We start from the raw sequence: 13,479 nt of genomic DNA on the forward strand, positions 1-13,479 counted from the left end.
ATTTGTCTAAAAAAATATGTTTTGAAAATAAATATGACCTTATTCATGAAGCTTATTTAATTATTTTTTGTCTTCGTCATTTCAAATACGTACTGTATTTTAAAATAAACAGCCAAATTATAATTTAGTTCAAAATCTTCCTAAGGCGTTTATATTTTCAATTAGTATAGTTATTATTACTTAATAATGTTTATTTTGTTTTTTTTTTATTAAATAGAGCAAAGACGAAATTGTGGAATGATCTAAAAAAAAAATGTCAAAAAATACAAAATCTTTTAACGAAATACTTATGACCGCCTAAAATAACAATTGCTACTGAATAAATATAATGATATTTTTTGCGAATTGTAGACTTAAATAGGTAGTTAGTTAAACTCTTATCAAAGTCATCTTAGATAGTTTTATTTGTCAGCAGTATTAAAAAAATTGGTTTAATGATAACATTAATTTAACTTTGAAAGGTTAAATCGATTTTATTTTTAATGAAATTATATAATATATAAAGTACAATGTCCTAAATGAATGTCTATTATCATATATCTGAATGTATAAGACGTAGAGATTTGACATTTGGAGATCTCTTAATATTGATTTTAAGGAGATCCCCTCAATATTTTACTACATCCAATCGAACCGTTAAAAAGAATATTTCTATGCACACCGAGACAAATAAATATAAATCTTTTATTTGGATTGGTTAGAAATGTTGCATTGAAAACTAGTAAATTTTTTAACTATGTGTTAGTTTTTTTGTTTATTTTTTGTACCCAATCGGATTATGAAATTTCAGATATAGAGTGCACTTGTCTTTGTGCATACATTTGTGCACTATAATGTATCCTGAGTTGTTAACGCTAGTTTTTCTTGAAAATGTCCGCCGTAGACAGACAAAATCAACGGAATCAAAAGGACATGATCAGATAAGTTATAAAACTGTAATATGTAAAGTTGGGTTATCTGAAAAGTCAAGTCATTATTTAACATTTTGATAAGCGCAAGAGATTATAGTACGCAAGTATTTGCACCCTCTATCAGTCACTCACCTTAATCACCTCCCACCAAGTTCACCAGGTTGTGTTTCCCTAACCCGCAAACTATAACAGTGTCACATACCAAGGGTTCCCTAACTGACAAGTTTTTGAACTTATACCCTAATCTAATCCTGGGCCTTAACCAGGCGAACCATTAAGTTTTATAATGAAGTAAACCTAAGCTTACATATTATTATAAGGATATAAAAATTACGTCACCTAAAAATCGCGCCAGATTTATTTTTGCATCAGAAGTGTTTCAATCAAAGGTTTTCATTGAATTTCTCTTCCGCATCCAAAAAGCGTAACGTTAAAAAATAATTTTATAAATAGAACACAATGTTAAAGCATGATATACTTTACTGGTTTAATTTTACTGGTGGTAGAGTTTTGTGCAAGCTCATCTGGGTAGGTACCACCCACTCATCAGATATTCTACCGCAAAACAGCAGTACTTGGTATTGTTGTGTTCCGGTTTGAAGGGTGAGTGACCCAGTGTAATTACAGGCACAAGGGACATAACATCTTAGTTACCAAGGTTGGTGGCACATTGGTGATGTAAACGACGGTTAACATTTCTTACAATGCCAATGTCTATTGGCGTTGATGACCCCTTACCATCAGGTGGCCCAAATGCTCGTCCGCCTATCTTTAAAAAAACCCATCGGTGGTGGTGACTACATCCATCTGGTAACTCATTTGCCTATCCGTAATAAAAGAAATTTTCGTATTGGCGATAAAATTTATTCATTAAAAAACTAGTTTCGTATTTCATAGTCTTCTAATGGAGCAATCTTCTGAACAACGCCTCGTTGGCAATGCTATCCGTTACCAAAACGAATTGTTTCTTGAATATAAAACAATTATTAAGTCGTCAAAGTTTGATTTTTTCAGCTATGATTTCATTTGGGAAGTTTATTTAATGTGTATTGTAACTATGTACCATATTATAGCCGCAATCATGACCAATGAACTGTTAATTAATAATAAACTGCCTAAAAAGTCAAATATGACTTCTAAAGATTTTAAAATTAAATTTCCTCTTTCATACTTTTAGGTAAACAAAAAATACATTTTTTTTCAGAATATTTTTAGGAATATGCAGAATTTAAAATTGCTATATGATAACTAGGCACGATCAAAAATTAACAAACTCGATTTTTTTTTGAATTAAACATCTCACTTTCATTTGAGCGCTGCTATTCTGTAAGAGCTCACTTCGCATCTCAATCGCGGAATTTTGATAACCGTTACGCTATTTTGATGAGTTTATACTTTAAATGTTAATTAACTACAAAAACATAATATTCACGCTTGTCACAATAGTGAGAAATGCATCTACTTATGTAATTACATAAAACCTTTTCCGAAACGCCAACACCAAGAGATAAGATGGGACCATCTTATCTTTTGGTGTTACTTTAATAGATTGGCTTAGTAATTTTTTCAGTTAGGCTCTAGAAAAATGTCTCCTAATTTAATAGGATAGATAGATTATTAGTCAATATCGCATATAACTTTCTGACATTTCACGATCGTTTTCTGCGCTGAGTTTCGAGTTTCTTCTTACAGAATATCATTCCTCTACCTTACAATAAATATCGTCCGCCACAATGTTGCAGAATTGTTGTAGAATGAAACAATTTTAATATCCTTGCCTACTGTATATTTTATTATTATAATTTTGAATTATCAAAATAATTTCTATAAGATATTATATATCATCAAAAACACGGTGCCACTTATTTATTGATCCTACTCGTTATATAAAAATTGCTAAATTATAAAAATTTTAATAGTATCAACACGACCTAGTCCGAGTACACTTATGACGTCATTTAATGATACTTTATGCATTTGTTTTTTTAAATGAAAATCGAATTTTTATTCACACTATTAAAAATAAAATTTAATGAAATTAATTTAAATATATGTTTTAGTAGTAATTACATGGATATAGATTCAGTCTTTAATATTAGATTAGTAATTTTATTATTGAATAAAATATCTGGCCGACATTTAGAAATTTAATTAAAAATAAAATCAAAATTAAATATCATAGACAAAATGTCATTAAACGACGTATTAATGTACAAAAGATGGAGGCATAATTATAAATCACTAGTTTCCGCCTGCAGCTTCACCCGCGTGAGCGCGGGCGGGGCAGCTGGTAGGTGTTTTCCCTATGTCCATTTCTTTACCTATAACGTGTATGCAAAATTTCATGATTATCAGTTGAGTAGTTGAATACTTTTTATAAAAAGAAAATTATTTATAGAAAGAATTTTTATAATCGAGTTTGTATTTTAGGCGTAACAAACAAACAAACTAACATTCGCATTTATATTATAATATAAGTTAGGATTACTTAGAATGAATAGCATTCCTTATTAAAAAAGTAGTATATTTCATTTAATAAGGGACGAAAACTCACTCATACTGCCGTCGAACGGCACGAACTTTTTATGAACGCCTTAATTATATTATTTCAGAGCAAATTCATTTTTTTTATTGTTATATTATGATAATAAACATCGTATTGCTCAATTTATCAAAATCTTAGTAAGTTTATGATACCATTTTTTGAATCTAATTAATTTATAATTCCAATATTTGTTTGTATATTGTAAAAACAAATGTGATATAAATAAGGCTGTCATTAAAAGATATATACATAACGGAAAACGAAGTCATTTTCAAAACAAATTCTCCCTCCCTGACCTCGCCCTTATTTTGATTAATTAGTGGTCCATAATGTTCAATTCTTAAAACGTCATATCGCTAAATATCCTAAATATTCCACCATATTTTAACGGTTTTCTATTGGGAATATACAGCATTAAAACACCATAACAATTGAATGAGATCTAATGTACTTATTTTCAAGAGCTATTTACTTTTTAACCTGTGGACTTGTGAAGTGAGAATCGGTAATTATTCGAATAATAAAGCGTACAATTATGCCTCCATCTTGAATTATACTACACACTAATTATTATTCTCTCATCGGTAGTCTCAATACAAAAGCTCGGGAACCTAAAGAAATAAACTACTGAATATCTGAAGCGTATCAATTATTTTACATTTTTTTCAAAAAGCCCGATATATCTAAACTGAATTTATCCACTTGACGATTTTATTCAATTATTATTATTTATTATCTGTGACACTAACGCTTATCTACAGATTATATAACTTTGCAATTGCAAAGAAGCGTTGCGGATTATTGCAAAGTTTTATTTGTTACATAGCCGTATATTAGGCCTGGATTAATAGAAAAATTATATTGTTTTACGTATTAATGTTTTTCTTTTTAATATATATAAAATCGTCAAGTTAAATCATCGCATTTATTATTATTTTAAACCTTATACTATTAACGCTGTCCTAATGTTCTTGGTCTGAAGATTCGACGTTCTCGGATTGTGCGAATTTCAGGAACACCTGCTCTAACGTTGTCTGACTAAAGCTATATTCGACGATGTTCAACTTTTCTTTCGCTGAAAATTAAAGAAAATAAAATAAAACTTACCCGCGGAAATGAATTCTTTCGATGTAACTGGAACGAGGAACTGGCACAAAGTTATCACACCTATAATATATAATTGTTTGTTTTACTTTGTTATTTTACATCTAACGATGCCTAGACCGATCTTCAATTGTTGTTCCAGCATTACAAGGATAGAAGGGTACGAAATCTTCTTTTAAGTCTACTGTTCTTCCTCATAGCGTTATATAATTATAAGATTATGTAAGCAAACGTGTCTCACCCTCCTCGATCTGCTGGAAGCACTTGGCGAGGCTGGAGACGGAGGACTGCGGCACGGAGAACACGAGCCGCTCCGCGAAGCTCTCCTCCAGCACCGCGGCCGGGAACAGCTGCGCCACTAGCGCGATGGCGGCCTCCGAGCTGGCGCCGCCGCTCGACTCCGTGCTGCGAACGGGCACAGGTCAGCGCGGGCGGTGCGGGGGCGGGGGGGGGGGGCGGTGTGGTGCGCTCGCTCGCGCGGTACGTACCGCTGGTGGTGCAGGCGCGCGGCCGGCGCGCTGCCGACCAGCGGCGTGTGTATGCTGACGTCCACCGCCTCGCCGTCGCCCTCGCCCTCTGCTTCGACCTCCGCTTCCACCGCCGCTGAGCCACCTCCTGAACCTGAGGTGCACAGACGAAATTAACAGTAGATTTTTTTTTTATTAAATACAATTATAATGATACTAACTTATAATTCTTCTTATATTTATATTTATAGTTGAAATAAAAGCATCTCAAAATCTCATTTCTGTAAATATAATATCAAAGTTATAACGAAAGTCAGATAAAGATTTAAGTTTATACAAATATCGTTTTTCTTTTTTAATTTAATATGAAATAATTTATTGAATACGAAATTATAGTTTTACGAACGTTTAACTGTTTTAATGTTATAAGTGTTATGCACTTTATAAAGTGAAATACAGTTCACCTTCATCTGCTTCGCCGAGCGACGGAGAATTATTAGCTGAACGTAAGGAGGAAGGCGTCAACGACAGATCTGATTCTAGCATCTGAAAATGAAGAAGGAATCAAATTGTTTGTATTGTAGATAGAACTAAAAACTTTATTAAATCTAAAAAACTCCTTCAAGTACTATCTTTTAATTAAAAAAAAATTGGACAAATATTAAATAGCAAAAATATCACTCGGAACTTCGGCCGTAGTTGGTTGAATAAAGAACGACATTAGCCTGATTGATTAAAACATTTATAAAAATACGTACCGTCGATTTATGGTTCTGCTGACCTATTTTCATCTCCAGCGTGTATCCAGCGCCGTACAAGTTCTTTAAATGTTGCGTTGAACCAATACACCTAATATAATCAAAAACAATTAATACCAAATTGCTTAAAATCATTTAAAAATATTTGATTATGACGGACATTTGGCGAAGACAGACAAACGCGTGAATCTTAACCGATGATCGCGGGTTCAAATCCGGACAAACACCACTGAATTTGCATGTGCTTAATTTGTGTTTATAATGTATCTCATGCTTGACTGTGAAGAAAAACATCGTGAGGAAACCTGCATGTGTCTAATTTCACTGAAATTCTGCCACATGTGTATTCCACCAACCCGCATTGGAGCAGCGTGGTGGAATAAGCTCCTAACCTTCTCCTCACATGTATTCCATTCACAGGCTGTTACTATTTCAAGGTCTTGGTCAAATGTGAAGTATCTTCTACGAGTTTGGTATCGAATTAAATAGAGTTTCAAAATCAAGGGCTCACGCGGATATCTCCTCAAAAAGGGAGAGCCTTAGCCCAGCAGTGGGACATTAACAGGCTGTCACTGTAGTGTACTGTAAATACAGCATTAATAGAATTCAACAGATTTAATAATCGCACTATGTTTGTGAGGATATAGTATTTCTATGTGCGCTCCACGAGCTCTTGCACTTTAATATGTCATGCACATATAGCTCGCCTTTGAACTTGACCATTTATCGTGTTTTGAATATTCCCATATCTTAGCAAATAAATACCTCTGAAACTTATTTTATGAGCACTTAACAAGGAAGCATTAGGATATATATTTTTAACTTGTTTTCGTAAATGTAGCCTATGTCCTTTCTTGAGATTTAGAGTTGCTTCATACCAAATTTCATCAAAATCGGTTCAGTAAATTAGCCGTGAAAGCATAACATACAGACAGAGATACTTTCACATTTATAATATTAGTATAAGATAGGTTTAGCTTTAATTTCTAGTAGCAAACATACATCATACATTTACTGGTGGTAGAGCTTTGTGCAAGCTCGTCTGGGTAGGTACCACCCACTCATCAGATATTCTACCGCAAAACAGCAGTACTTGTTATTGTTGTGTTCCGGTTTGAAGGGTGAGTGAGCCAGTGTAATTACAGGCACAAGGGACATAAAATCTTAGTTCCCAAGGTTGGTGGCGCATTGGCTGTATAAGCGATGGTTGACATTTCTTACAATGCCAATGTCTAAGAGCGTTTGGTGACCACTTCCCATCAGGTGGCCCATATGCTCGTCCGCCTTCCTATTCTATAAATAAAAAAAAAAAACATCAACCCTAAAAAAAATTCTTAAATCACATAAATATTTCCTTTGTTATTCTAATATAATACATAAATATAATTATCACCTCAATCCGCCCTTCACCATTATCCCAACTCTGGAACATAAAGCGTCGGCCTCTTCCATGGAATGTGTTGTCAAAATAGCACCTTTTCTGCCCTGGAAATAAATAAACTCAACGTATTAAACTAGTCATATAATTTGCCTTAACTGAATTTGAAGTACACTATAAAAGAAGACGAAGAAGAAAATTGCGGAAGTGATGAAATATTATCCAAATTTCTAGATGTTCCGTTTGTCGCAAACTAGGGTAATAGATCGTGTGCTTTTTTCCTGATGGGAAAGTATAATATGTTTTAAGTATTAGGCCATAGTGCGGTAATAAGCGACGCCAAAGAAAAAAATAATGAGGAAAAAACAAATGAATGACTGTTTCCAAAACTCAAATGTACCAGCTAAATGAATTTATAAATTTGAATTTGGAATTCTCAACCAAAGAGTCCTAATATTTTTACCATTTTTGAAAGTGAAAACTTCTTTAGGCTCGTTGCGCTGGTTTATCGTAGGGAATAGACTCGTGACTTCGCGTCACCGACAGGCTAATGTTGATACAATGAAATCGTTTAAAGGAAAAATAGTTTAAATATTGTGGGAATTAATGAGAATAACAATGATTGAAATTTATGTAAATGCTAACAGTATATACAAATAATATAAGTGTATTTTACTTATCATTTATTTAAATTAAGCTGTATTAATATTTTGTACCGAGTTGCGACATATTGTTGTATTTTGAAGAATAAAAAGCTATATACTAAAAAGAGATGGAATTATTACTTGGAGTGCCAATACTACGCTACGCTGGTATTTATTACAGAAAACTAGATAATGATTTCAATCTTATGATTGAAAAAAAGAGTATTCGTTGTACGAGAATGCGACGGTCCGTCACCGACCTGGAAGCTCGCGAGGATGGTGTCCCAGAGGAAGCGCTTGCTGCGCGGGTCCATGCCGGTGGAGGGCTCGTCCAGCAGCACGACGCGCGGGCTGCCCACCATCGCCAGCGCGAACGACAGCTTGCGGCGCGTGCCGCCCGAGCACTCCTCCGCGTTCTTGCCCGCGTGCTCCGCGATCTGCAGCCCGTTCAGGTACGCGTCCACGATCCTACGACACGCGCGGGTCGCGTTACACGAGCCTCTCATAGGTGCAGTTGCAGCTTGAATACTCGTATTTTGGGTTGTTTTGAACCAGGAGCATAATCATAACGGTGTACTAGTCTTTTTGCTGTAAATTATTATGAAAGACATCTCTTCCCTCTCCTCGAGGCAACAAGATGCATAATCTGGGGCAGACATACCTGGGCGTATCCGCCTTGCTGATGCCGCGAATGGCGGCGTAGCACTCGATGTGCTCGCGGATGGTTACGTTCTTCCAGAGCGCGTCGTGCTGCGGGCAGTAGCCCAACATCTGGAACGCGTCCGACTGCGCCTCCTCGATGTTCTGGCCGCCGAGCATCACCTGCGGAGGATTCACTTTAGCTATTGCAAATACAATCGGCTTGAAAATATCTTAGTAACTACCTGTGCAACTCGGACGATAATTAATGATAGATAAAAGTTAATGCTCACGGTGCCGCAGGTGAGTCGCTCCTCTGCCGTGATGATCTTCATCGTGGTCGTCTTCCCGGCCCCGTTGTGCCCGAGCAGGCCGAACACCTCCCCGCCGTGCACGGCCAGCGACAGCCGCGCCAGGGCGGCGCGCCGCAGGGCCTCGCCGCCGCCGCAGCACGCCGTGCCGTTCCTCGATCCGCGAAGCTTATATTCTTTGCGAAGATTCTAGAAATCGAATGATCGTTAAATTAAAGGAAATCACTGAAAACGAAAAAGAGTTGTTCGACAATAATTTTACTCGTCTTGTAAGTCGCTGACAAAACTTCCGTTAGGTATATTTTAAAACTACGAATAGTATATATAGGTGTATACACAAAGATCGAAGACCAATAACGACAATGATCCAACTTAATTTACCAATACTATTAATATACTATACAATAACGTCAAACTAAGCAGCACGTCGGTATAAGAGCTAACAAAAATGCGAGTATACTAGAGGTGGCGCTCACGTGCACGAGCAGCGCGGGCGCGGCGGCGTCGCGCGCGGCGAGCAGGCCGGCCACGCGGCGCCGCTCGCGCCGCACGTCGTCGTCCTCGCCGCCCTCGCCGCCGCCGCCGCCCCCGCCCGCCTCCGCCTCGCCGTCCACCGCCGCCGCGCTGCTCTTGCGCTGCAACACCGCCGTCGCGATCAAAACTTTTTTTTTTACTATTAACAGGCCAGCGTTTGACCGTTGACTTGCCTGATGTTAAGCATCGACACGGTCTAGGATGTAGCACGCTTGCCTATAAGAAACCTGTTTACTCCGGATTTGGAGACCCCAACATTGTACCTATCAGGAAATACGGACTCGGGCAAAGCATTTCATAGTTTCGCAGTAATACAAGACGAAACACGCGGGCAAGACGGCGATCTCTTCCCGGCAGATCGTCTTTGATCGATTCGAGTCCGGACACTCACAGTACATATCCTCCCCCCAGACTTGAGCCTGTCCGCGGCCAACAGGGCGGCGCCGCATATCGGCACGTGAATCAGCATGGCCACGATCAGCACCCACACCTCCGCCGTGAAGTAGCTGGACAGTGACGGCACCGTGCAGAGCCCTCGGAGGTTACAGGTTACATATACCCTGGATAGATAAATATGGCTCAAATAAAAATATATTTACGAAAGCATTTTTGATGAACTATATTGAAAAGATTTATAGTATATTGATTATAATTTACAATGCATTATCAATTAGCAATCAAAATACTTACCTATCAACATAATAAATGATGGCATACGGTATGTACATAACGTCTAGAAAACTGAACACTAAGTGAAGATAAAAGGCGATGTTGCTACCTGCAAATAATACATATTTTTAATATTTGCCTTTAAATTAAAGAATATTTTCTATGGCACCAACAATAAGAATTAAAATCCACCACGTATATTTCATTAGGTTTTATTATTCATGTCGTGCTTAGTGAAAGGAAACATCATGAGGAAGCGTGTATGTGTCGAATATATTACTGACACATTGACTCAGTATGGTGGAATGAACTCCAGAAAAGTATTTTGCTTTAGGACAATTTACAATCATAACTAATCTTTTACTTATATACAAAATGACGAAATAGAATTGTAGATTTTTGTAGAAATATATAATATATAATAAAATCTACTAAATTGGCAGCAAATGTGCCCTACTCTAACACCTTAGAAGTAATATATTTTATTTCTTGTCACTATGAAATATCCTGAGAATATTATCCTGCAACTAAAACAGACAATGCTTAATATATAGTCAGTAAATACAATTAACAAACTCACCCCATTTAAAAGTATCCAAAACAGCTACCAATATGAAAGGTATAACCCCCACCCAAGTGGTTATATTCGGCATGATACTCTGAGCGGAATCCATTTTGTCGAATATATAAGATAGGCACGTGTTAAACAATATGGCGGACGGGCTGTACAAGATCAACAGACCGCAGAGCATCATGATGGCTGAACCGTTGGTTAAACTCGGTATGTCGTTGAGGATTACCTGAAAATGGTTCAAAATTATTCGTAAAGGAAACTAATAAGAGTAAGGTGCACCTGGGTGCCCAGGTGATAGTGTAAAACGCCCGAGGCACCAGTTATTCTTCACTATACAGGAATGTCATGTATCTTATTTTTTATGAGGAGGGCTGGTGGTAAGCCAATAGAATTATCACCACAAGTTACATAACATTCATCTTATATTTGTATTGTTTGGGGATGAATAAACACGAATGATTAAAGTGATTTAATTTATAATCTATTTTATTTCAAGATGGCACATAAGTGTTACGCAATGATACGAGAAAAAAGTTTCAACGTATTTTTTTTATACAGAATAGGTTACGGTTATCGGACGTGCAAAGGGGTTACCTGATGATAAGTCGTCACCGTCCATATACATTGGTATTACATCGCCAATGTACCACCAACATTAAGAACTAAGTTGTTATGTCCCTCGTACCTGTAGTTACACTGGCTCACTCACCATTAAAACCGGATAACAACAATGTTAACTAATGCTGTTTTGTATACATATGTATTAAGTATAATACTCACAAGAACCAGAACTCCGGCGCTGGTGACAATCATAATGAAGATGAGGATGGTGAAGTACGTCAAGAAGTACATGCTCATCGACAGACCGTTCACACGTAACTGGTTCTTCGCTTTTATCTGGAAGCAAATGACAATATTTTATTAAGCGAACGGTTTGGAGAAACTTGTCGAAATAGTTCTGAATCAAATTCCGAATTTTCCCCAAAAATTAATAAAATCCTATTCCTGTTTTATCCTATATCGCAACGAGAGCGAGATAAATAAAACCCTCATGAAAAGTTTAAAATTTTCCATGTTTTTGTTCCATCGCTTTATCCACTATGGTTATATTGGTTCAATTGATCTTATAAAAACAGAAATGTATATCAAAAAAACTTATGACCAGTTTTAAAATTGTTATATCTACAGACATGATTACCTCCCGATCATACACAATGTCAACAGCCAACGTTACGGGTACGAGAGCGAATATCATTCCCATAAAAATAGCGCACACTACGTTCCCCAAGTTAAACTCTTCTTGCTGTTCCGTCTGCTGGAAGGGATGGGTGAGGACCTCGATAGGCTTAAAGCTTTCCAGCTGACCGGAGGCCGTCATTAATACCCTAGAAAAATCAAAAATTTCTAAGGGACATTCTTAAGGAAGTTCAAAAATATATTCATTAAAAAAAGGTATAGGCTAAAAATGTCTCATTTGAAATGTAATATAAAAAACGCCTTAATGCAAAAAAAGGAGATAATAAATGTATTTTCATCGTCAAAAAAATAGCTCGAATCAAGTCTTGAGGTTAATATATAAGTCATAGGAATTATGCAAGTTGACGTATGTAATATCCATGGCGATTTTTTAGTATTTATTAAATAAAGTATTTGTTTCCACATTTTTAGTGTTTTTTTTTTTGTAAAGTTGGATATGGTAAGTTACCTTAGAAATAAACAAATGTTTACCTGTATATACTATTGTCCAATAAGTTTATTATAATAGGCAAGCTATGAGTATACGTGCTATTGTAGTAGGCCATAATTTTCCCAAAAGGTATTAGGCTATCTTTCAAACTAAACGCTCCAAAATTCTCCATGTCTAGAAGACTCGAGAAGTTTCCATCAAATAGATCTATTGGATGAGCTCCTAATGTTTCTAAAGAATCCTTAAAATCAGCAATTTCCTTAAAGTTATCTTGTTCACTGTACAGTGCAATTGGTGTCCTATTGAAATAAGCATTCGGTTCCAATTTGAGTGGCTGCATTCGAAAAAAGACGATTTGGCGAGATTTCATATAAAGACCGAGCGCGCAAGAAACTGTGAACAAAATAATGTCATAAAAATATAACACTCCAAAAGTGGAAAGCAAGAAATTGACAGTTTTAAACGTCAAACTTATTGAAATGGATATCAATGTAATTTATATTTAAATAGTGGATATGTTCAAAAAAAGGCACTGGTTAAGTTGTCATCTTCGGCATAAGATGCTGGGAAATCATCTCGCAGTACAAGATACTATAAAATACCAATTTTAGGATACCAAGTTTAGAAATCCAGAATCTAAATAATTTAGTAATATTGAGTTTTAAAAATGAATACTTTCTTACTTTCTAAATATATTGGTTTATAAAGTGAACAAAGAACATTTTTTCTGGTAACATGTTCAATTATCTTGTGCTTTAAAATATGATTTATTACAACTCACTGATAGGCATGAAGATCATGACGTAGAGCTTGTAGGGGTCGCGTATCATGCGCACGGTGCGGATGTAGACGAGCGCGCAGAACGTGCGCCAGCACGAGGGGTTCGTCTTCACCATCTCGCCCAACACATCCACTGACACCGACGCGTCCGGGGTCACCTGAGGTACTCGTGATATTAACAAACAATTGTGATATAAACATTAAAAATTAAATAATCCATTTTTAGTGAGGCACAAGAGCTATCAGTTGGATTTAAGTCCTACTAAATTATGAGAGGTACTCTCTATTACCTCATCCTGTATGGAATACTTTTGGTCTTTGTATAAAATACTCGTATATTATATAATAACAAAATCCCCTGCGGGGTTTGCTAATCTCCGCTGAACAATACACCGTGGGGAAAATGATCAAGGGGATATTATCTTATAACCTTTTATAGGTATTTGAAAATGAATATTCAAATACCTATAAAAGGTTA

At 36.3% G+C, this 13,479-nt stretch overlaps 1 protein-coding gene across 1 annotated transcript in view; it reads right to left on the reverse strand.

Moving 5' to 3' along the window:
• Positions 1–224: 224 nt before the first annotated feature.
• The window catches only part of LOC126775703 (cholesterol transporter ABCA5-like), a 48,072-nt gene continuing 34,817 nt past the window's right edge, over positions 225–13,479 (reverse strand). Inside the window, exons 20-36 of the mRNA XM_050497774.1 lie at positions 13,003–13,159; positions 12,263–12,614; positions 11,733–11,919; positions 11,315–11,431; positions 10,541–10,760; positions 9,982–10,069; positions 9,683–9,851; positions 9,234–9,392; positions 8,740–8,946; positions 8,469–8,629; positions 8,068–8,275; positions 7,179–7,270; positions 5,786–5,876; positions 5,492–5,573; positions 5,049–5,181; positions 4,802–4,965; positions 225–4,531 (exon numbers count right to left, since the gene is read on the reverse strand). Coding sequence (XP_050353731.1) covers positions 4,419–4,531; positions 4,802–4,965; positions 5,049–5,181; positions 5,492–5,573; positions 5,786–5,876; positions 7,179–7,270; positions 8,068–8,275; positions 8,469–8,629; positions 8,740–8,946; positions 9,234–9,392; positions 9,683–9,851; positions 9,982–10,069; positions 10,541–10,760; positions 11,315–11,431; positions 11,733–11,919; positions 12,263–12,614; positions 13,003–13,159 — 2,700 coding nt within the window. The 3' untranslated portion in view covers positions 225–4,418. The remainder of the gene's footprint in view (positions 4,532–4,801; positions 4,966–5,048; positions 5,182–5,491; positions 5,574–5,785; positions 5,877–7,178; positions 7,271–8,067; positions 8,276–8,468; positions 8,630–8,739; positions 8,947–9,233; positions 9,393–9,682; positions 9,852–9,981; positions 10,070–10,540; positions 10,761–11,314; positions 11,432–11,732; positions 11,920–12,262; positions 12,615–13,002; positions 13,160–13,479) is intronic.

The sequence above is a fragment of the Nymphalis io genome, chromosome 18 (genome assembly GCF_905147045.1).
Source record: "Nymphalis io chromosome 18, ilAglIoxx1.1, whole genome shotgun sequence".
Classification (NCBI taxonomy): Eukaryota; Metazoa; Arthropoda; class Insecta; order Lepidoptera; family Nymphalidae; genus Nymphalis; species Nymphalis io.